The sequence below is a fragment of the Callorhinchus milii genome, unplaced genomic scaffold, assembly GCF_018977255.1.
Source record: "Callorhinchus milii isolate IMCB2004 unplaced genomic scaffold, IMCB_Cmil_1.0 Scaffold7, whole genome shotgun sequence".
In the NCBI taxonomy this organism is placed as follows: Eukaryota; Metazoa; Chordata; class Chondrichthyes; order Chimaeriformes; family Callorhinchidae; genus Callorhinchus; species Callorhinchus milii.
Window position 1 is genome coordinate 6,808,441 of NW_024704748.1, and position 24,664 is coordinate 6,833,104.

Below are 24,664 nucleotides of genomic sequence, written 5' to 3' on the forward strand. Positions count from 1 at the left end.
TCAAAGCACATATTGTAAAGTGAATCGACTGCATGTTTTGTGGGCGAAACACAGCAGCAAATTGTGCACAGCAGTGTCCCATTCATAGTCGTGGATTGAGTGACCACATTATTATTACTTACAAGGTACACTCTTGTACATGGAGGGATGGCGGGATCGGGTAGAAAGTTTTATTGTGCGAGGGGTGGGGTAGGAGACATCAACGTTGAGGAAAAATGCTATTATTACATGCTAATGCCACCGCCCTTCTGTCCTGCCCTGCTGATGCATCCCATTTTAATGCGATTACAGGTTCAGGGAACAGTGAGTGACTGTAATCTCAATTTATCCAGCGTCACCTGATTTAAGAGTGTCTGGCAGTCTGCTTTCTTTTCAGAGTGAGTGGAAGATGGTACAATAAGTCTTGTCCTGGGTCCTCAGAAAGCTTTTGGCTGGGTTTGGGCTGTGTGGGTTTTTTTTTGGGGCCAGACTTTAACTCGAGTTAAAGGGACAATGCCTGGAATTGTGTGCATTGTGCTGGGGATGTTGCTATTTGGCAGGGTGTCCAAAGGGGAGACTTTCCACCCCTCCTTGGTGATGGACATGGCAAATGTGCTTCTGGAGAATTATTGTTTCCCGGAGAACCTGGTTGGGATGAAGGAAGCCATCCAGGAAGCCATTGATAGCGGAGAACTCCTCCACATAACCGATCCCCAAACCTTGGCTGTTGTGTTGAGCGCTGGTGTCCAGGAATCCTTGAACGACCATCGCTTGGTGGTTTCCTACAAGCCTGGCTTCTCCCTCTCAGGCCTCGGGCAGGTCACTCAGCCCAGCCCCGAGATGCTTCTGGCCCTGATCAACCAGTCGATCAGCTTCTCTATTTTGGAGGACAACGTGGGCTACTTGCGAATCGATCATATCCTGGGAGAGGAAGCCATCAGAAGCATTGGCCCAATGCTGGTGGACATGGTTTGGAAGACCATCATCCACACGGACACTTTCATTCTGGATCTGCGCTACTGCACCAGCGGGGAGGTGTCTGGCATCCCGTTTTTGGTCTCCTATTTCTGCGACCCGGAACCCATACTCCATATCGACTCAGTTTACCACCGTCCGTCCAACTCCACCCAGGAGACGTGGACTCTGCCAATTCTGTTGGGCGAGAGATACGGCAAGGACAAAGACCTGGTGGTCCTCATCAGCCGGAACACGAAAGGCATCAGTGAGGGCATCGCTTACCTCCTCAAACATCTCAACAGGGCCACTCTAGTGGGCGAGCACACAGCGGGGGGCTCACTGGACCTGCAGACATTCAGGATCGGAGAGACTGACTTCTTCATCACCATGCCGGTGTCTAGATCCATCAGCCCCATCACCGGGCAGAGCTGGGAGGTAAGCGGGGTCTTCCCTTGTGTGCCTGCCGCCGCCCAGGATGCTCTAGAGAAAGCTAAGTCCATCCTCGGAATCAGGAAAGCGGTGCCCGGTATGCTCCAAACCGTATCGAGGCTTCTCCGCACCTATTATTCCTTCTGGGAGCGGGTGCCCACCTTGGTTCAGCAGATATCCAAAGTCGATCGCTCCTCTGTGGTCTCCGAAGAAGATCTGGCCTCTAAGCTCAACTCAGAGCTTCAGAGCGTCTCCGAGGACCCACGCCTCATTGTGAAGGTTATGTCAGAGCCCCCGGTCACCAGAGAGTCCAGCCCGACCAGTGACAAGCTCCCTGAAGACCCGACCTTCCTCCAAGCCTTGGTGGATACCGTGTTCAAAGTCAGCGTACTGCCTGACAACACCGGCTATTTCCGATTCGATGAATTCCCCGAGATCTCGGTGATGAGCAAACTGGTTCAATACATCATAGAGAAGGTGTGGTTGCCTGTAAAGATACCGATCGCTTGATCGTGGACCTCCGACACAATGTGGGGGGCCACTCTTCCGTGGTGCCTCTATTGCTCTCTTATTTCTATGACCCGGAACCACCTGTTGGCCTCTTCACGGTGTACAACAGGCTGACCAACACCACCAGCCACTTCACCACCTTGCCTGGCGTGGGTCAACACGTGTACGGGTCAAGGAAGGACATTTACGTGCTCACCAGCCACCGCACCGCCACAGCAGCCGAGGAGCTTGCTTACCTCTTGCAGTCACTGAACAGGGCCACAATAGTTGGGGAGATCACCTCGGGTTCCTTGCTTCATTCCAGGTCATTTCAGATCCCAAGTACCCACTTGGTGATCACCATCCCCTTCATCAACTTCATGGACAACCACGGGGAGTGCTGGCTGGGCGGCGGAGTGGTGCCCGACTCTATAGTCCTAGCGGAGGACACGTTGGAGAGGACCAAGGAGATCATTGGGTTCCATGCTCAAGTGGCTGAGCTGGTGGAGAGCACGGGCAAACTGCTGGCTGTCCATTACGCTATTCCCGAGGTGGCTGCCGAGGTCAGCGCGGTGTTGAGTGCTAAGTTGACCCAGGGTCTGTACCGATCTGTTGTGGATTGGGAGTCGCTGGCTTCTCGGTTGACAGTGGACCTGCAGGAAACCTCTGGAGATCACCGCCTTCACGTTTTCTATAGTGATCTGCAGCCTGAGGTCACGGACGGCAGTGCTCCCATTATCCCATCTCCTGAGGAGCTCAGTCACATCATCAAAGCACTCTTCAAAGTGGAAGTGTTGCCCAATAACATAGGCTACCTGCGGTTTGACATGATGGCGGACGCTGAGATCATCAAGGTTATTGGGCCCCAATTGTTGGATCAAGTGTGGAACAAACTGGTGGACACAGATTCCCTGATCTTTGACATGAGGTATAACACCGGGAGATATTCCACGGCCATTCCAATTTTATGCTCCTACTTCTTTAAGGCAAACCCCGTCCGCCACCTCTACACCGTGTTTGACCGCTCCACCTCAGCAAGTACCGAAATATGGACCCTGCCCAAAATACTTGGCCGAAGATACGCCTCTAGGAATGACATCTACATTCTCACCAGCCATATTACAGGCTCGGCCGCCGAGGCTTTCACAAGAACGATGAAAGAACTCAATAGGGCGACAGTCATAGGCGAACCAACTGTAGGAGGCGCCCTATCCGTCAGTACGTACAGAATAGAAAACAGCCACCTCTATGCATCTATTCCTAACCAGGTGGTGCTAAGCGCAGTTACAGGGAAAGTGTGGAGTGTTTCCGGAGCGGAACCACACGTTATAGTCCAAGCTAACGAGGCCATGACTGTCGCCCTTGGCATCATCAATCTCCGTGCCAAAATACCCTCCATATTCCAGGCAGCTGGCAAACTGGTGGCCGACAATTACGCTTTTGCTCAAACCGGTGCGGGAGTAGCTGAAACGATAGCGGATTTGATTGAAGGCACTGGCTACGGCATGATTAACACTGAGGGTAAATTGGCTGAGGTTCTCTCAGACACCCTTCAACAATTGTCGGGTGATAAGCACCTCAAGGCAGTTCATATCCCTGGAGATTCCAAGCATCAGACACCAGGTATCGCCATGATACAGGTAAATGGTTTCTAGTCAGGGTGACTTAAATGAGGGATTTGCAACGAAAAGTTGCGAATAGTAACCCGAAGTCGCAATTATCACAGCATTTTCGCCCCCTATATATCATAATATACAATAATCCTTGCATTTGATATGCCACCTGATCACATCATCGAGACATCTCAATGCTCTTCACAGAATATATTGTAAAGTGGATTGACTGTGTTTTGTGAACGAAACGTGGCAGCTCCGGGACTCTACAGTAATATCAATTAAACACAGAAAGAAATGAAATGTTGTGATGAAGAGAGAGAGAAAAGTTCCAACACATTGAAAATATTGGAACTCAGCATTTGTGAACACTAATCAATTTTATTTGTCCATCTCTCTCTCTTTCCCCCTCCCCCTCCACTGCAGATGCCACCTCCCGAGATACTTGAGGACTTGGTTAAATTTTCATACCAGACAAAAGTCTTAGAGAATAATGTTGGTTACCTTCGATTCGACATGTTCGGAGATAATGAAATGATCACCCAAGTCTCTGAATTAATGGCCAAGCATGTGTGGAATGTTATCGCAAGCACCAGCTCTTTGATTGTAGATCTCAGGTAAATTATACATTGTTTCCCAAATGTATTTTTTTAGTCCATGCGTTTAAGGTGCCAAATATTGCATAAAATGTGTACAGTTCGTGATTGATTTAACTCAACTGCATCCATAGACCCATTATGTTATAATGCTACATGGTTTGGAACATTGTTCTGGTACAATCCTGCTTGAAGATACATTTATCAGGCTATTTATGTTTGACTCTGCAGTTTGACAGACGTTATCATGCAAGAACAGTTAGTTTCACAAATCCTTGTAACTGCACCGGTGAGGACTACAGTTTGTCCATCAGACTTAATAATAATAATCCTTGCACTTGGTTATTGTGAAGATGTCTCAAAGTACCTCACAGAATATACTATAAAGTGAATTGACCGTACGTTTTGTGGTTGAAACATGGCAGCAATGTCCCACAAACAGTCATGGATTGAGTGACCAAATTATTCTGAATAATTAAGGGACAGAAGAACAATAAATAACTTATTGCCAGAATGTTAAAGCTGAAGTTGTCATCTGAATTTGGTGGTTTGTTAATGCTGTGCACAATAGTGCAAAGGGATCATGGCAAATTAACATGAGGGAGAAAGGAATAGAGGAGTAAAGGTGAGGGACAACAGGAGAGGTGCATGTTTATGGAATATAAACATCAGACCAGTTGAGCCAAATGGCTTGTTTCCATGACAAAGCACTCAGCAAATAGATGCAACAGCCTTGCAAAATTATTTTCCTTGGGTTCCATGAGAACCTCGAGTCTAGAATAATACCATAACTTATGAACATATATGTTAGAGTTTCAAGTGCCAAAGGTATGCAAGACTGCATTTATAACTGCATTATTCTGGTCCCCTAATATTTATTCTTTACACTCATGTGTTTCTATTGCTGAAAAAATAGCCCAAGCTGACACCAAGCAACAATTGGGTTAACATCCCATCACTGCTCACATGAGCCCAAACTTAGAAAAACCCATGGCTTATTCTTGAAACAAGTTTTTAAAAAAAAAACAAAGTCAGGGCAGTTGTTGACGTGGACAGTTTACTATACAAGTCGTTTTACTACACACCAGGTTAATGTGACAGCCAATTGGCACACAACCTCTCACAAACAGTCAGTGAATGACAGATTTTATTTAAGTAGATGTCAACTTGGTTGAAAGTCTCATCAAAAGACAGTACTGCTTTGTGTCACAACTGCATTGGATTGTCAGCCTGAATGATACTTAAGTTAACTATGGACCTGAAAAAGCTTTACCTCACTCCATTAGCAATTGTAAAACTACTTTTTAATCCTAGTTGAACATCTTCAACGAGGGGCGTACTGAACTGCCCAAAAATGCTTATTGGAGCTCCCATTAAAGTTAAGAGCAGGTTATTTTTCATATACTTCATGAAATCATTTCTTTCTCAAGTTATATAAACAACAACTCAGGGAGCAACTATAAAATAAAACTTCATTCACCACACTTGTGGATACAACCTTCATAAGGGACATGAAGACTTGTGCGGTAGGGGTAGCCTTCCTCAACCAAAACAAGGATATTCCACATTTGAGTCTGCCTGTTTATTGTAGCTTTCTAAAAATCTGGTGGTCACTTGTTTCTTCTAACACATCATGGAGGTAAATATTGGAGATGTAAACCAAGTTACAAGCTTGTGCTGTCAAGGGGCTCTGATGATATGATACACAATCATATTGTACAATTGATGTGTATTCTAAGCCTTTGTTGGAGACGAAAGATTTGAGCAACTAAACTATAATATTTCTTACATGGTAATTTAATTGGATTTTAGCTTGGAAATTATGTACATTTGTAATATGGGATAATTACAAGGCATTTCTATACTAACAACATTTGTATATTCTTTAGCATTGAAACTATCTAGTATTGTATACTTTTGCATATTTTTAATCAATAGTAATGTTTTAATGGAATTATTTATCAACTACAATTGAGGCAAATGCATTCAATAGACAGGATCGAGATGATTTCCTCTGAAGCTGGATCTAGAAAAATATACAGTGTGACAGATGCAAGATTTTAAGAAAGGTCTATGCAAGTAAAATAGTACATATCATTTGGTATGTAAATGTGATGGCTTGTGGAGTTCCCAACTGGGACTTTTGGGAATTACCTTATCCCATGACTGGCTAAATGTTGCATTTGTTAATGAAAGTTCTTGGCTATTTTGTTTTATTTAGGTTACACTGGGAAATGAAGACAAACCTAGCACAACCTTAACTAATTTTACAAATTGTATATATATTGTATCTTCACCCTCAGTAACTAAGTTTTATTTCCCATTTTTTTAAAATCCATGCTTTATCTTGCACCAATATTTAAAAGTCTTTGGATAAGAGCCATCAAAAGATGCATTGCTGAGACTCGGGTTTCATTATTTTATGGGAAAGGCAGATATTTTGATAAATCCATGCAGTAACCTATCACAGAATCATAGAATTATACAACACAGAAGGAGGCCATTCGGCCCATCGTATCTTTGCTGGCTCTTTGAAAAGAGCTACCCAAATCAATCCCACGCACCCACGCTCTCCGGATAGCCCTGCAAACTTGTCCTCCCAAAATAATTATCTACTACTCTCTTAAAGGTTGTTATCAAATCGGCTTCCACCACCCTTTCAGGCAATGCTTTCCAGTTAAGGCACCTACTTTGCTTTGCATCGATATTTCCTTGAATCAAATACAATTCTGACTCAATTTCTTTCCAAGTGTTTGAAATGCAGTTATAATAATCCTTGTATTCAATAATTCTTGTAGTTTTAAGTAAATATTAACTTTGATGTTTTATTTGCCTACTTCAAAATAATCTTCAATTTGTAATACAGCAAATTACAAATTAGCACGTTATCTGGCAGTTGCGTGTGCATACTTCCTCTGCATTTAAAATAATATCTTAGCATTTTATTTGCTACAAAAAACTTTCATTGCTGCCGTTAATAATTGAGACAAATTCATTGCGAGACCACAGGTACAACATTGGAGGCCCTACGTCATCTATCCCAATCCTCTGCTCCTATTTCTTTGATGATGACAAAACTGTGCTCCTGGACACTGTCTACAGTAGACCAACTGATACAATCTCCGAAATGAAGGCAATTCCTCAGGTGGCAGGTAACGGATCAACTGAAAGCTCGGTTCATTCCTATATTTGTGAAGATTTGCACCATTGTAAATATGGATTGATAATTGATGATTTCTATAATAATCCTTGCATTTGATATAACACTTTTTCACATCAGGAAGATGCCTTAAAGTGCTTCACGCGATTTACTGTTGATAGTAATCGTTGCATATGATATAGTGCAAGGATAATCTCATTGTGAATTGACTGTATATTTTGTGGGCGAAACACGGCAGCCAATTGCGTACGGCAGTGTCTCGCAAAGACTCAAGACGTACATGACCAGTTTTATCTGGGGTAGTTTTCGGGAGAAGCTTCCTTCTCTACGTGTACTGTATTCCAGGCTTTGTATTTTTAATCACAAAGGTGAACGGTACGGCTCTGGAAAGACTCTCGTCGTGCTTGTCAGCAAGATCACTTCAGGAGCAGCGGAAGAGTTTGTTTACATCATGAAGAAATTGGGAAGAGCTCTCATTGTGGGCGAGGTAACAAGTGGCGGGTGTCACCCTCCTCAAACCTACCAAGTAGGCGACACCAACCTTTACCTGACTATCCCGACTGTCAGATCATTCACCCCAACTGAGAAGGCTGCCTGGGAAGGGATAGGGGTGACACCTCATATCGAGGTACCTGCTGAGACAGCACTTGAAAAAGCCAAAGAGTTAATGAGAAGTCAACTCCATGGAAGTTCCTAATGTACCTGTTTAGAGCTTAAATAGTCTAATTTATTCTTTGTATTTCTTCAGTGTATAAAGGACCAAGAGCCAACCAGAGGAGATTGGCAATTACTAGATTTAAATGCCCCTACCATTAATGATGTATGTAGTTTATAGCTTAGAAATAGTGGGGGTCAAAATGTACTGTTTTGCAGAAGTTAGGTTTTATAATAAATGTTTTGAAGCATAATGTGATGAGTGAATTTTAAAGCAGTCCTTTCTGTCTTCGAAAATGCTTTTAGGGCTACACAACTCATGTGGGTGCCTCGTTTATATACATTTCATTTGTAGATCTACGAACAGTTTTGGTCAAACACGGTGATATGTGATGTGATTTTATGAGGCTCGGTCAACCATTATATAGGTTTGGTGCTCTGTGTGAATGATTGTTGTGTTTCATTTAAAACATTATTATAATTCTCCTGTACCAGCAGCAATTAATACAGTAAACTATTTAAATTAAGGAGATGGATGAAAATGTGGTTATCTGGTTTGTTTTTATTGTCTCTACTGGAATGATATCATGAGACGTACAATGCAATCTACAGTGAATTGTAGTAAGCATGAAAATACAGGCTTGAAAGCACCACTGGAAAAATAAAGACAGGAATATTTTTTGCATTTGCTACAGCACCTTATCACGTCATTGAGAAGTCTCAAAACACGTCAAAGGATTTCACTGTGAAGTGTAGCAACTCTGTATTTGTAGGCAAACACAGCAGCTGTGTCTTGTGAATAGCAATGTCTTACAAACAGCTTACAAACAGAAGTGAATGACCAGTTTTATCTGGGGGATTGTTGGCCAGGGCAATGAGGAAAAACTGTGTTCCCTTTCCAAAGAGCGCTGTAGGATTTTAACATCTACCTGAATAGGCAGACAGGATAACGAATGAACATCCTATTCCAAAAGCCAGCACCTCTAAAAATGTAGCACTATAGCAGTGTCAACCAAGACTATGAATTCAAAGATTGGGAACCCATAATCTTCTGACTCAGAGGAGAGAGTGCTATCAACTGAGCTGGGTTAAACTAATTACTCCTCTAATGGGATGCAATGATGGATGTGGGGAGAAGCTTTAAATAATAGAGATATGAGGGAAAGGAGGAGAGTGCTGTTTGTTTCAACTGGGAGTTTCTGCAGAACCTTCCCCAAGAGTGGGTGGGATGAAATCTAGGAAGGATAATTAATGTCTGGTGGAAAACGATTTGATGAACTCCAACTGCATTCCCTACTTTTGCATGTTCTTGAGGTGAAACTGGTTGTCACCAGCTGCCACCTTTCCACCACAAGAAAACACATGACTAACCAAAAGCCACAGACAACTCCAATCATTCTTGTAAATACGCTACAGGTGAAATGAGATGCTTTAATTGTTCTGATCCCACAGAAGAAACCCGCTGTGAAAGATTTGCTTTGACACTCTGAAACTGAAAAGCTTTCATAGTACAACACAAGCTCTCTGGGGACTCAGTTTTAAGTTAGTAGTTTCCACTTGAGGATTGCTTGGAAAAACTTGACGCATGATAAGCTGTTGGGTTAAACATCCCTGTAGAAGACTCTTCATGATGCAACATACAATATTACTTTTTTTTTGCAGCTGCAAATAATGAATGTTCAGTTAATTCCCTTAAATAATGTGTACGATCATGTGCAAAGACCACGTCGGCAATGCCAACACCACCAAACAATCCTGCTCTTTCACGAATTATTAACATAGGAGCAGAGCATGAGCTCATCCGCTTTGGGTGTAATACAAAACAAGGATGTTTTAAAACCAAAAACTGCTTAACGTAACTTTCAAAAAACGGAATCATTCACACGATTACGCTTAGAACCACATCAGCCAATAAATACCCAACGCCAGGCTCTGGGAAGTAAGACAAGATAATTGGGAGAAGGAATGAAACATCATTCCAAATTGTTGAAGACTTGCAAACGCTCCCCTTCCATCACATCGTATCATAAATCCATCTTAATGTTCTATTGCAATCCTCGCAGTGAAATCATGGTCGATTTCAGCCACAGCCATTCTCGTCGCTGGGAGGTAACCATTGCCCAAACGTCCACTTAAACCCGTGTAACGACTCTCTCCTCCTGGTGAAACCATGGTAAAGAAAAAGTAGAAAATGTACCTCAAATCGTAGCTGAATCTGAAAGGCTCTCACAGAGGGTCAGGTCCAAAGGAAAGGCTTTCCTTCTGGGGTGTAAGTGCCTGAAGCCCTCAACCTCACCACAGATGCAGCCAATTCATTGATTTGATTGATTGATTGATTCAATGTTTCAATTTACATCACGAGGCAAAGCCACTATCTCAACTGGCCCCAATGCCTTGGTTGCATGACGCCAATGCACTTAATGATCACTTTGGCCATCTCCTAAATTTTTCTCTGTGGTCCAATTGCCTGGATCGAAGCACGAACCGTTTGCAACAGCAAAATACCAGGGTGTCCGCAAAGTCCTGCAGCCCTCCATGTGTTTTAGTCTCCTATAGGGGCACCAACAAACAACTGAAGCACGTGGAAGAATGATAATAATTTTATGTGGAATTTTAAATTTATACTTAACTATATTCAGTACAAGTGTTTAATTTTATTTAGATACCCAGAAGGTGGGTGTGAGTCACCGTGTTTGGTGCATGATGGAGTGACAAGGTGAAATGCACCTCTTGCAGCTTGTTTCAGCTCCTCCGTATATGTTAACGGGGGGGAGGGGGGAAGAAGACTACATTTGAGGGGCATTCAATATACTCTCAAGGAGCAGAACATCCTTCCAGAAATATCTAGTTCCAACTGATTGATGTAGGGGTGACGGTGGGGGGAGAGGGCATTGATTCTTGCATACACACAACAATGTTTGGTATCCATTTCACGGTTGTCATCCCAACAACAACAACTTGGATTTATATAGGCACTATATAAATCTAATTTGTTGTTGTTGTAATGGCTGTTTGTAAGGCATTAATTAACACAAATTGGCTGCCCTACCTCCACCAAAATGCAGTTATTAGCCTTTATAGAAAATCACCTGAAGTGTTTTGAGATGTTCACTCAACTTGAAAGGTATTGTATCAAATGCTAAGATTAATTATTATTATGATTGATTGATTGATTGATTGATTGATTGATTGATTTGGTACAGAAATCAAACAAATATTGAAGGGATATTTGGGGATTTGAGCTATATTCATTATAACCTTCGTCTTGTATACATTAGAGAACAGGGAAGAGGAATATGTGAAGTATTAAAAATTGGCAGGGACTGTATGGTCTGTAAATGAAAGACCTAATAATTGAACAGCACATTTCTCGCTGTATATTACCAGCTGTTTGGATTCCCAAATTGCTTTGGTGTAAAACCATTCCACAGGCTTCTAAGTACCCACCAAGAATCAGATACAAATTTATCTATTTTCACAGGATGTAATCTCCACATGTGTGTCAGTCTGGCTCAGTTGGCAGCAATACTTCCTCTTAGTCAGAAGATTGTGGATTGAAATCCCACATCGGGACTTGAACTCACATATCTTAAGATAACTCCAAAAATGCTGCACTGGGGGTTGTTGCACGGTTCAGGTGGTGTTAAAGATCCCATGGAACTATTCAAAAAGAGAGGGAAGTTTCTCTCTCCTGGTGTCCTGGCCAACAATCGTAAATAGAATTGGTAACTCACTCAATGGCTGTTTGGGGGAGACTGCTGTGCGTAATTGTGCAGACCATTTTTCCTACAAATACAGTCAATCCACTTTACAGTATATCCTGGGAAGCGCTTTCAGGTGTCCTTCCGATGTGCTAAGCGGAAGGACCACATGCAAGGATTATGGTTATATCATTTTTAAATGGTCAACTCAACAGCTATCAGGAGGTCAAGTTAAAACATATTTTCCACAACACACTCAATAATTTAGCAGTGAGTAGAACCTACCGTGTCCTCGGATTTTCTAAGAATGTGTGGGATCAGTGCATGTGGAATACAGCCCGATTTAAGACAGGTCATTGTGGCAAAAGGGCGGATACTTACATACGTGTTTCATGTTAATGCATCAAGGAACATAGGAATTGTCAGAGGAAAAAAAAGAAGGTCCAACTAGTTTGCTTTCCACCATCCTGGAAGTCGCATGATACAATTATGAAGATGTTGATAGCAATTAATTCTGCATGGATAAATCTACAACACAGTGGAAAACTTTGGGAATCTGAGACCCAAAATTGTCTGGTTCTTCCAATCATACTACACTTACTTTATGTCATGTTTCAAATTGCTCATATACTGTATCCCAAAATATTATTTTCTAGAATAAATCTATCTAATTTGTATTTGACTGCATCGACACTGTCTGTTTCCATCGTCTCCCTGGGGAGTCTGTTCCATAGATTTAAGCCAAACGAAAAGAAAAAAAAGATTCATTTGAATGTTTTTTATATATATATATATCAGCGGCATATTCTATTGGCAATTGCACACAAATCACAACGTTTCAGAGAAGAGGATTTACACCAGTGTGTGTTGTAAAAAGAGGGATCGTCTGGGCGGCAAAGTACAAATATGCATTCTTAAGTCTCTATAGAGGAGTTCACACTCCCGACTCGTCGATCGATGCGATCCGATGGCATCTCTAGATCTCTGCAAACCGCATGAAATGGACCATCCATTGCCCGTTCAGGTTGAAAGTCAACAGGATGCCCACAACATCATTTGACTCACTTGTGGGTTTCCAAGCCACTCGCCGCACAGTAATGGGTATTTGTTTGGACCCACTGAAAGAGAACAGCTATCCATTGGCTCAGGCAACGGGGTCTCAAGTTCAATCCATACCCAAGACTTCCAGCAAATTTTTTCCAAACCCTTTCTTCTGCCCCCTCCCTCCACTCCCCCCATCCCCACCCCACCGCACGCCCCCCCTCTCCCTCATGCTCCCCCCCAAAAAAGAATCATTCAAAGCTCTCAATTGTGAGAAGTCATATGCCTCGATAGATGATGGCGCTCTCTAAAGAATTCGTTACATATGGGGCATGTCAATTTCTCCTCCCTCCTTCTCTTGGTTAGAATATCGCCGGGGCATTCTTTCTTGTGGTGAGACCTCATGTGAAAGACCAGGTCGGAAGTCATTCGGAAGGATGCGTTGCATTTGGCGCACCAATTTTGTGCCGCGATACCGAAAGAGGTGAAGGAAGGGGGCAGGAGAGTGAGGGAAGAGGTGGATTGCAACTGAGCTCCATCCGGCTTGGCCCACGCCTCGGCGGTGGCAGCGGCAGCGTACAGAAATGGGCTGGTGTGGACGATCGGTGTGTTGCCCAAGTCGCCGCTGCCGATGAACTTGCTGGAGCCCAGGAGGTTCCCGGGGCTCAGGAAGCGACCGACGGTGACGGACTCCGGAAAATCCTGGGCGCGTTCCGCCGAAGCTTGGAGCGCCTGAGCCAAGAGTGTCGAGGGAGCGTCCGCTGGCCCTCGCCGGTTGGCCGGTTGGCAGAAAGCGCTTTTCTGCTCCCCTCTGAGACCCGAAGGCAACACCGAAGAGAAGGCGCTGCCGATGGAGCTCAGCACCACTCTCCCCGAAAGCTCAGACCCTGCTGCTTTGGACAGGCCCTCCGTTTTGTCCCCTTTCCCTCTCTCCCGAGGCCGCCGCACCTCGGTGAACGCGCTCCTCTTGTGGTCGTCGGGCGATGAGTCCTTATGGAACAGGTATTTATCCGAGTTGAATTTCCAGACTGAAAGAGCCAGCGCTGGGATACGGCTCGGGTCCTCCCTGGAAACGCCGCCGCCCTGAGCGCACTCCAGGTGGTTGGTTCTCTCCAATAAGACGCTCTTCCTGACTTTACTCTCCTCCCAGTCTTCCTGCTTTCTCTTGCCCCAGTTCCTTTCCATTGCCATGCGTCCCTCCTCCTGAGACCTCTTCCTCGAGTGCTCCAGGTCATGAGCCATCCTGTGGAAGTTGATGCCTCGCTCCTTGTCTCTGTTCTCCACGCTCTTGTATGAGTCTTTCACGGCGCTGCTGGACCCAAAACCCAAGGTTTGGAAATCTCTCCATAGCAGATGGTCTTTCCTTTTGCCGCACAAGAAGCGAACATGCGCCAGGTAGGGATTTTCATACTTAAATTCCTGCCCGCAGTCCAGGCACCTGAAAGCTGAACAGGGAGATAGACGGCCACAGGGTTAAACAAGATACTTGCATTTGGTAAAGCGCCTTATCACGCTTTCAAGAGGTCTCAAAGCACCAGCCATCGATAACAAACTGGTTCCTACTTACTGCTAGGTAAACAGAGGCGTGCAGACTCACAACACTTGCCTAAGGTTTCGCTGTGCCCTGGAATGGAATCTGGGTCCTCTCACTTGAGCTCACTTGCTAATGTTTACCAAATGAAAGCAGGAGTGAGAAATAGCTCACAGGAGTCTGACTGCAGCGCTCTGGGCCGCTCTACAAATGCAAGTTGTTGTTCTTGTTGTACCGAAAAGCATCGATGATTTTTTTACTGATGAAATCAATAAGGAGAATTCTTGTATTTCACATCGAACTTTCCAAGTCAGGAGGACACCTCAAAGCGCTTCACAGGATACTGCAAAGTCAGCAACGCATTCAAAATCACATCAACTGTTCAAAAAAGGTGTTGCTTTTTTTCCCCACAAAATATACAGTAAATTCACTTTACAGTATATTCTGTGAAGCGCTTTGAGATGTCTCAACAAAGTGATAAGGCGCTACATCAAATGCAAGGATTATGATTATTATTATTACACATAATTGGCCTTATTTCTTCAGAATGTACAATTAGTCACGTACACTTGACAAAAAAGAAAGCCGTGAAGTGGTTATAGATGCTGCTTGAAAGCAACCTCTACAATTATTTATGATTCAAAGGCAGCCCGGCCACGAATTTCACCAACGCTTGCCCTGAAAGACTATTTATTATCTTAAGGCAAAGATGGTGCAGAGAAAATGCACAATTCTTAAAATCAGTCTCAAGTTGTTGTTGTTTTGCCATTTCTTAGAGAATCTGTGTCTCATATGAGACCCGATTTAAGAATATTCTACAATTCTGGGTGATAATAATAATAATGAAATAATAATCCTTGCATTTGATATAGCGCTTTACCATATCGTTTAGATGCCTCATAGCGCTTCTCAGAATTTACTGTAAAGTGTAGTGACTATGTGTTTTGTGGGAGAAACATGGCACCAATTGTGCACAGCAGGGTCCCACAAACAGTCGTGAATTGATGATAATAATAATAATAATAATCCTTGCATTTGATGTAGCGCCTCATCACGTCTTTGAGACGTCTCAACACACCTCACCGAATATACGGTAAAGTGAATTGACTGTATATTTTGTGGAGCAACCACCCGTAAAATATATGCGATGGCAAATTGTAAGACGAGATGGTCGTGGTTGGGGTGTGGGGTGTGGGGTGGGGGTGGGAGGGGGGGGGGGCGGGAAGGGGTGTACAGCAACTTGCCCGAATAAGCAAAAAGTGAGATTATACGCGGTGCAGAAAGACAGAGATAAGTCAACAAGGTTTGCCAGTGCAGGATGAACACCACGAGAGCATTGCTGTTTATCGGGTCGCTGCTGAGTGGTGTAATTGCAATGACAGGTATTGAGGGCAGCACCTCCCCAAGGTTGCGGGGTGGGTGCAAGTGAGCAGTGCGGGTTCTTGTGCAGCCGCGCGTTTTGACGCGCAGTGACTGTGAGGAGCGCCGCAGCCTTTTTCGTTGCAGTCTGTGACTTGGAGGAGTCAGTTTGCGCGTTACTTGTTCCAACAGCTGCTGAAATGGCACCGAAGGCGCAATCCCCAACGCCCGCAAAACCGCAAATACTGAAAGAGGACGTGTGTGGGTGTGTGGGTGGGTGGGTGTTGGGGAGTGGGGAGTGGGGGGGGGGGGGGGGGGAGAAAGAGAATTTGCATCCATAGTTGTTAGCAAGAAAGAGTCGCTATTTACCTAATAAACGTAGTGGAAATGTCTTAACATCTTTCTCTTTCCAGCCCACGGGTCCCTATATATATATATATATATATACATACATATAATTATTGGAAAGACAAATCGGTTTTCAAATCGAGACAGATTTTTTTTTCACATGAAAAATTCCACCCGGTCTTAGATATCAAACGCAATGAATGAATGAAATGTATGAGAAGCCGAATTCGAGGTGAAAATTCCGGATGGTTCAGGCTGTATGGAAATAATCATCCCATATTTTATATGCAGTATTTCAAAGCCTCGGTGGGGGGGCCCTGGGTGTGCTGGGCGCCCAAGTTTATTTGCAGTGAGTTTTTGTTAAAGTCGGGGGGGGGGGGGGGTTCACGGTGACCTAACACGGGATATGTTTTAGCTCTGAAATAAACAAGGACGCGCCTTGACAGCGACTGCATTGCATGCAATCCTTAAACTTCCCTACAAATGCACATGCAACCCCAAATGTCACCAGACCAGACCAGACCATCTATGACTGTTAAGTGCGGCACATCCATCCCCCCCCCCCCCCCCCCCCTTGGCTTTTTTCCAGACTCAGTGCCAATTAGTGATGAACGAGGCAAAGGGTTTGCGCCGTCCAGACCTGTCCCCTGGGATTTGATCCGGTCTGTCACAACGTATCTTGTGTGTGTTCCCATTCTTAGCTTTGTGTGAGCTGTCTGTGTCCCCCCCACCCCCCCCACACCCCCCCCCCACACCCCCCACCCCCCTTGTCTGACACCCAAACCTGCTGCGCTATTAATTTTTGGTTTAAAAACAAATATGTCTCAAGTCGCCTGTATCCTTTCCACAAAATGCCCCTTTCCAATTTTGAACGAAGCTTTTTTTTTAAAAAAAGTCAATTTTTGGGGAGGGACAGATTATGCTTTTTTTTTGTATTCCCCCCCCCAACAAAAAGATAAACACATTATCGCCCAGTAGTTAGGTAGTCACTTCGTTTTGTCTTCCTTTTCGTTTCTTTCGGTGGGAGGGAGGGGGGTGTTCTTGCAGCAAAAAATTCATAAAATATCACAGAAATATTTATTCAGGGAGCCAGGCATCTGTCTGTCTGTCTGTCTGTCTGTCTGTCTGTCTGTCTGTCTGTCGGTCTGTCTATTAATCTAGCTCCCAAGTATATTCAGGATGGCAAACAGTTTTGCAGTGTAACTTCACAAGAGAGTTGTGAGGCTACAGTTATTGATAAGGTCCAGTTATTGATATATATATATAGAGAGAGAGAGCTTTTACAACAACAACAAAACTACATTGATCGCAGCGCCCTTTCAAGTCGGGAGGACATCCCAAGGCGCTGAGGACAGCTTCTGCCAACGTTACTCACCGTTGGAGCGAGCTCCGTGTGCCTTGTCGCCAAAGCCAAGAAGATGGGACAGTTCTCTGTCGTACCACACAAAGAGTTCTTCATCTTTGCCGATCCTCCGAACTGATCGGTAGTACAGTTGCCCGTTCTTCAGATACGCTTCCAAATTCTGCTCCTTCGCGTTGGTGGCCGCCTGCACCAGCCTCAGCCAAGACAACCCATCCGTGGAATTATTCATCGCCGTGGCGTCCACCTGGTGTTGAGAAAGAAAGTTATTTAGACGCTTACAATATGAACCCAATCCCCAGTAATACTTCCCGGGGGGGAAGGGGTGGAGGGGGGGAGGGGGTAATTAGGTTTACAAATGCTACTTTGCCCGATCTATATTTCTGTGAGATTTTCACACAATTTTTCCTACTAAACTTATGACATTTTACGCAATTTTTGCTACAAGCAACAACAACGACAACAAAAAGGCGCTCTGGGACGCTACCCTGCACGAGGGGCGCTGTATCAATGCAAGGTCTTCTTGTTCTTAGCATTGATTCGATTCGTTTCAACACTATATTATTTAAGCGCAAAAAAATAATACTGTATTCCTTGCGTTTGATAAAACGTCTTTCACATCACGAGGGCGTCTGGATATAATAATCCTTGCATTTGATATAGCGCTATATCGTGTAGTGACTGACAGTTTGTAGGCCAACGCGTGACTGTGAGAGTGTGTGTGTGAGAGTGACTGTGAGAGTGTGTGTCTGTGAGTGACTTAGAGTGTGTGTGAGTGACACAGTGTGTGTGTGACCGAGTGTGTGTGTGTGTGTGTGTGTGTGTGAGTGCCTGTGACAGTGTGTGTCGGTGAGTGACTGAGAATGTGTGTGAGTGACTGAGAGTGTGTGTGAGTGACAGTGTGTGTGTGTGTGTGTGAGTGACTGAGAGAGTGTGTGTCTGTGAGTGATTGAGAGTGTGTGTGAGTGACAGTGTGAGTGACAGTGTGTGTGTGTGTGAGTGACTGGGAGAGTGTGTGTGTGTGTGTGTAATGCAGCCAATTTGCACACAGCAGCAAACGTCCCATCAAACAACCATGAAATGGGGGGGAATAGCCAGTGAACATGGCTGCAGTGGAGATCGCTTGCGACATGTGCTTATCGACATGGCCCAGGTCACAGTCCTTGTGAAAGATCCCCCCACTTCTTCTCTAAAGAATGAGATCGACTCGGTTTCAATTAACCAGTGGGGCCCCCCGCGTGTCCGGCCACTCATTGGCGATACGCATAGATGTCCATCTGCGGCGTGGTGGAAACTCTTGTGAGTTCGTGTACGCGTGCGATCCGCTGTTGCACCTAAGACGTGTGTGTGTGGAGTGCGCCTGAGTTTCGAAGCCCCTTACCCTGAAGACGTAGGGAACGCTTCTGCAGTCGGCGGATTTTAAGGCGATAAAGGCGATTGTGTCACAAAACGAGTTCTGCAGAACACAGGGACCAAAGTTTGCATTCTCAGGAATCTCGCGGGTCGTGTGTACGCTGGTTAGTATATCAGTGAAGTGATGATGCAGAGATTTGTGGTCAACTGTCCATAGTCCTTTAGACAGAGGGGCAAGTTCCATAATTCACCTGCAATAGAAAACACACTCGTGTTTGTTTGTTTTTTGGAAAATAAAACGGTTGCAAGTATAGTGTATAACGCGAATCGTTGCACCGGTGCGTACACGTTCATTCGAAAGTGGCCTTTTTACGCAAAACCCTTTCCAATGCGACTGAGAAGCTTTCTGGACACGGCGAGGGAGGGTGACAGGCACACTGCGGTGGGTATTGGCAGTGGGTGTAAATTTGCTGTTCAAATTGGGTCGTAATTTGGGGTTTCATGGGATTAAGTGGAAGTGCGGGGAACAAGTAACCTACATTATCGAACCATATTCCCTATCTCAACCTGTCTGTCTGTCTGTCATGATCAATTCTTCCATTTGATCACCCCCAGTAATTGTCACCTGAGGCTGTTGGACACAACGTTAATTGTTAGCGCCTCCCAGTAAAGCAGGAATGACACCATTCGGTTCATGTGTTGTCTTTGTCGAGCACATACGGAATAGAATATATATTTGGCATTAAAAAAAGGCAATTATTTATTTACTTGTGTGTTTGTGACACACATATAAAATGCCTGTGCCTATACACGTAATGGATATATCCATTATAGTATATTGCAATATAAATGTTGAATGTCTCTTTCGTGCCAAATTGCATTCGCCAAAAAGAATAAAGTTTTTTTTTTACATTTTTTTTAAAAAAGGTTTCATTTCGGGTCTTAGAATGACTCTGGTGTGAAAAACAGGTCGAGAAGAAGTCTGTCCCCCGGGCACATGGTTCTGTGCAATATATTTAATCCTCTTAAACTAATTGGTTGAATTGGGAGCAGATACATCACATTTTGTGCCAGAAATGATGAAATCGTGTCTTGTGGTGCTCGTCGATGCATTCTCGGCATTTCCATGCAAACGGACACTAGCAAAATAGAGGCACCTAATAAACAGTGCTATAATATAATTATCAAACTTTATCAGGAATCCAAATATTGCTATTGTGACGCTTATATGATTTTATCTAATGTGCCTTGAAATCGAGTTACTGGATCGATTAGATGAAGCTATTTTTAGTAATAATTTGGGAACCCTCACCATCTCTTCATTACTTCTGTCGCAATCCAGATAACGTTAGGATTGTTGCATGACATTGTTTTCGCGTGAAAAAAGACTCATGATGTAAGTATCAATACACTATAGATATATCCATATTATATACGAATTATAGAGTTAATTATACAGAATAGAAATAATACAAAATATCTCTATAGAATTCTATAATGATTCTATAACTATAGAATTATAGATAATACACATTACGTGTTCGTTTCTGTTGCCTGATAATTCCATTCGTCAGTTATTGACAACGTTTCCTTTTTTTATCCCGTCCCCCTCCAGACTCCCCTCACCCCCAGTCAGTAACCCCTCACCCCCAGTCAGTTCTCCCTCACCCCCAGTCAGTACCCCCTCACCCCCAGTCAGTACCCCCCCACCCCCAGTCAGTACCCCCTCACCCCCAGTCAGTACTCCCTCACCCCAGTCAGTACCCCTCACCCCCAGTCAGTACCCCCTCACCCCCAGTCAGTACCCCTCACCCCCAGTCAGTACCCCCTCACCCCCCAGTCAGTACCCCCTCACCCCCAGTCAGTACCCCCTCACCCCAGTCAGTACTCCCTCACCGCCAGTCAGTAGCCCCTCAACCCCAGTCAGTCCCCCTCACCCCCAGTCAGTACCCTCACCCCCAGTCAGTACTCCCTCACCCCCAGTCAGTACTCCCTCACCGCCAGTCAGTAGCCCCTCAACCCCAGTTAGTCCCCCTCACCCCCAGTCAGTACCCCTTCACCCCCAGTCAGTAACCCCTCACCCCCAGTCAGTACCCCCTCACCCCCAGTCAGTACCCCTTCACCCCCAGTCAGTTCCCCCTCACCCCCAGTCAGTACCCCTTCACCCCCAGTCAGTACCCCCTCACCCCCAGTCAGTACCCCCTCACCCCCAGTCAGTACCCCTTCACCCCAGTCAGTTCCCCTCACCCCCAGTCAGTACCCCTTCACCCCCAGTCAGTACCCCCTCACCCCCAGTCAGTACCCTCTCACCCCCAGTCAGTACTCCCTCACCCCCAATCATTACCCCCTCACCCCCAGTCAGTACCCCCGTCACCCCCAGTCAGTACCCCTCACCCCCAGTCAGTGCTTTTCGCCCGAATCTAATGACAGTTGGACGCACGGTACCGTCATTTACTCTTCAGTCACCCCCTCCCCTCCCCTCCCCTCCCCTCTCTCCCTCCCCCCTTCTCACGTTCTTTCCATCTTGTTCTGATCTGTATTTTTTTTTCCAGAATCCCAAGTGACACGCGTGGAAAATCAATTTAACACGAGAAACTCCTAAAGATCACCAGCTCTGCTCCACTCCAATCCCATGAAGGATGTACAATTACAAGCAATTCTTGACAGAGCCACTGTGTTTATAACAGTGGTGGTGGTGGGGGGGGGGGGGGGGGTGAGGGGTTGATAATGGGTCGTGGACAAACTTACTTCAAAACTCGCTGCTGAGCTCTCTGCAAAGATTTCTCAGGCTAAACCCTGGGCCGAAAAAAAAAATTCTTCAGATGCTTATCTGTCCATTCTATATATATATATATATATTTTCCACCCCATCAGCGGGTTTCTGCCACACGCGGAACCCCAGCAGTCACCGTTTTTTAACTGAGTAATTCCACGCATTCCCACCTGCACATGGATGATCAGAGAGATGGATTATCCGCTGTGTGTCTGCAAATGTAGCCCGAGTCCGACCCGGGTCTATTGTGCATTGGAGGAAAGTCGAGGGATTGTTCACTTGATGCGAACCAACGCACTGCACTGAAAGGGCTGATCCCCATTGTGTGTCCATCTGTCCCTCTCTGCTCGACCTTCCGCCGTTCATATTTTACGTGAAACATAATCTTTCACCGCGTTGAGAGAGAGAGAGAGAGAGAGAGAAAAAAAAAACCCCAGTGGGGCAGGTTTTTCCAACAGTCAGCGGGTTTTTCTTTGAATTAATTAAAAAAATCGCACGGCGCAGAGCGCTTCGCTGCTCTTTTTTTTTTGGGTTTTTTTTAAATTAAAAAAAAATCGTTCTGTTTATTAATAAAGCTGCAGAGCTACTCCCACGCCGGGACCGAGTGAACTAAGTCACCGCTCGATTAGACCACGCAAGGTTGCGTTGCGTGGAAGGATATTGTTTGAACACGTCGATAATTGATCTCTCGCTAACACTTTGATTGCATAAAAATAACCCGCAAAATGTCTTAAGATGTTGGATGTTCAGAAGCCGTTTCGAACGACCTGGGAGATGGGAGGTGGCGGTGGGTTGGGGGGGTGGGGGGGAGGGGGAGGGGGGGGGGAGAGGGGGGGAGGGAGAGGGGGGGGGAATTTTTATATTTCATCTTAATTTAAATGTTACAAAAATCAGTCCATCAATTCTGCACCTTATCGGATTCGACCCGACTTCGAAAGGCGATTTGTAAAAGGAACGAGACTTAGGTTTTTTTTTAAAAAAAACTGTGAGAAACGTATGGTCTGTAATATGAGCATATGAGACTGTGCACATAAGATAGCAACATAGAACATACGCGCACACATACCACACACATGTATATATATATAGACACACACAGAGACACACACACACGCAGAGAGAGACAGAGAGAGACGCGAAGACAAATCCAGTTATCACTTACTCGTGTTCACCGATCGCTTCTCGGAATCGATTTGGCCGCACACACACACACACACACACACACACACACACCATCGGCGATTCCCCGATCGATCCCGAAAGTGAGTGAGTGAGTGAGTGAGTGAGTGAGTGAGTGAGTGAGTGAGCGAGTGAGTGAGAGCGGTGCTCGCTGGCAAGTGGCGGTGGGTGGAAATGAGTCGCCTTCTCCTGGCGTTTTTTTTTAAAAAAAAAGACACTTTCCCTTTGCGAGATCGTTTGCTCAGTGGAGCGTGAGAAGCAATCCCAGGGCTCTTCCGCTTGCCCGCACCCCACCAATTGGCACTTTCAATTGGTGGTGTAAGGTAGAGCAGCGGTCCTGGTAATGAGGAAGGATGGAGAGAGAGAGAGAAAGAGAGAGAGAGAGAGAGAGAAACGCAGAGGAGGAAACAAAAATGCCATTCAAGGGTTTCGGTTGGTTTCGAACAAAATAGCTCAGAGAGAGAGAGAGAGAGAAAAAAAAACACCACCACAACTGTTTGCAGGGGGTGGGGGAGTGGGGCAGAACATCACCAAACGCTGTCGTAACTTTTTTTTTAAAAAAAAATCATCTGTTTAGGTCAAAATGCGAGACGCACTCAACGCACCTGATCGACAGCGCATTTTGTTTTCAACGCAGAGCCACGAGCAAAGTTCCGCTCAGAGGCTGCGCTGCCGGTAACGAAGGTCGATACCGTGAACCGGTCCCGGTCTGAGCCGCGGACACGGGGTTTGCAGACGTCTGCGCTTTACTTTAATAGTGCAATGTTTACGATCGAGCAAAGGAGAGGAGAGATGGGCTGCACAGTGCTGGGGGTGTGGGGTGTGTGGGGGGGGTGTGGGGGGTGGGAATGGGAAGGACCGCTTTTAAAATGCAATTTAATTTTTTTATTGTTTTTTTAAAAAAAAAACACAGGCAGATTACCATTTTGCTCCATCTATCTCATCCCAACTTTGGTTAATATGAGATGAATTCGTCGATGCCACGCATTTCCGACTCGATCTATTCCGATTAAGGTTTATTTTAGTTACTGAAGAAATTACACACACACACATTTGGGAAACCCTCTGATTTTTTTTTGTGTGGGGGTTTTGGGGGGGCGGTTTGTTTGAGAGTTCTAGTCAGCAGATTAAAAACTGAAAGCCAGAATAAACCCACGCACACAACACATTTCGGGCTGAGTGTCTGGAAGACGTGAAAAGCGCTCTATCAAATGCAAAGATTGGTATTTATTATTACTCAGTGTCGCTGAAAATTGATACGATCTCACAAAAAAAAAATCAGAGGATCTGTGATCTGATGATACGTTGATGTTTGTGAAATTTCTAACACCCGGTGCAGAAACTTAACAAATAAAACTACACACACACACACACACACAGCATTTTCAGAGGAGAGGTAAGTGACTATTTCTATTAAAATATCAGCATTTTCCACCCTCTTGTTTGTTTCGTATATAACAAGGACGGGTGACGGGTATTTCAAGTGTTTTAAAAATTGTCAGGTGAAATCCTTGGTCCCTAATATCGACAATAATAATAACCGTTGCATTTAATACAGCACCACAACGGTATATTTTTGATATAGGCTGACGGTATATTTTTGGGGGCCAAACGTTTCAATATTAATTGAATGTCCAGTTCAATTGATGCGCAGTCGATCTTTAATGACAAGACAACTATTGAAGTATATTTCGTGTCCCGATCAGCGTCGATTCCTTTTAAAAACACCCACACAACCACTTGTGAAGCGAGATTTGATTTGATTCTAATCTGCTTGAAATACTCATCTGGTTTGCGGGGACGAAAAACGAAATTGGTCGTTTGATCAGGACACCGCTGCGCGCAATTGGCTGTCGGGTTTTGCCCACAAAAATAGACGGTCCATTCAATTTGCGGTATATTCTGCGAAGCGCTTCGAGACGTCTCGAGAACGCGATAAGGCGCTACGTTCAAAACCCAATGATAATTATATTATTTAATGAATATATCATTCAAGAAATGTCTGCGACACAAGCTTTTTGTTTTACAATTGTGTGTGTGTGTGTGTGTGTGTGTGTGTTTTAGACAGTTCAATATTAAACGTAGGACGTTACAATAGTGCTTAACCCGAATGGAAATCGGAAAACTGAAATTAGGAACTGA

The 24,664-nt window shown here is 44.8% G+C and overlaps 2 protein-coding genes across 2 annotated transcripts; one reads left to right on the forward strand and one right to left on the reverse strand.

Annotated features, from left to right (window-relative positions):
* The first annotated feature begins 492 nt into the window (after positions 1-492).
* Positions 493-7,920, forward strand: rbp3 (retinol binding protein 3). Its single transcript, XM_007904630.2, is given in 5 exon segments — positions 493-1,858; positions 1,861-3,494; positions 3,894-4,084; positions 7,073-7,215; positions 7,592-7,920. Coding segments are annotated over 5 exon segments (3,663 nt in total).
* Positions 7,921-12,860: 4,940 nt separating this feature from the next.
* On the reverse strand, positions 12,861-22,563 carry prdm8 (PR domain containing 8). The gene is made up of 4 exons (XM_042337009.1): positions 22,506-22,563; positions 18,599-18,821; positions 17,233-17,464; positions 12,861-14,064 (listed from the first exon to the last, which is right to left on the reverse strand). The coding sequence occupies exons 2-4, from the start codon at positions 18,812-18,814 to the stop codon at positions 12,884-12,886; spliced, it is 1,629 nt and encodes a 542-aa protein (XP_042192943.1). The 5' UTR covers positions 18,815-18,821; positions 22,506-22,563; the 3' UTR covers positions 12,861-12,883.
* Positions 22,564-24,664: the final 2,101 nt, after the last annotated feature.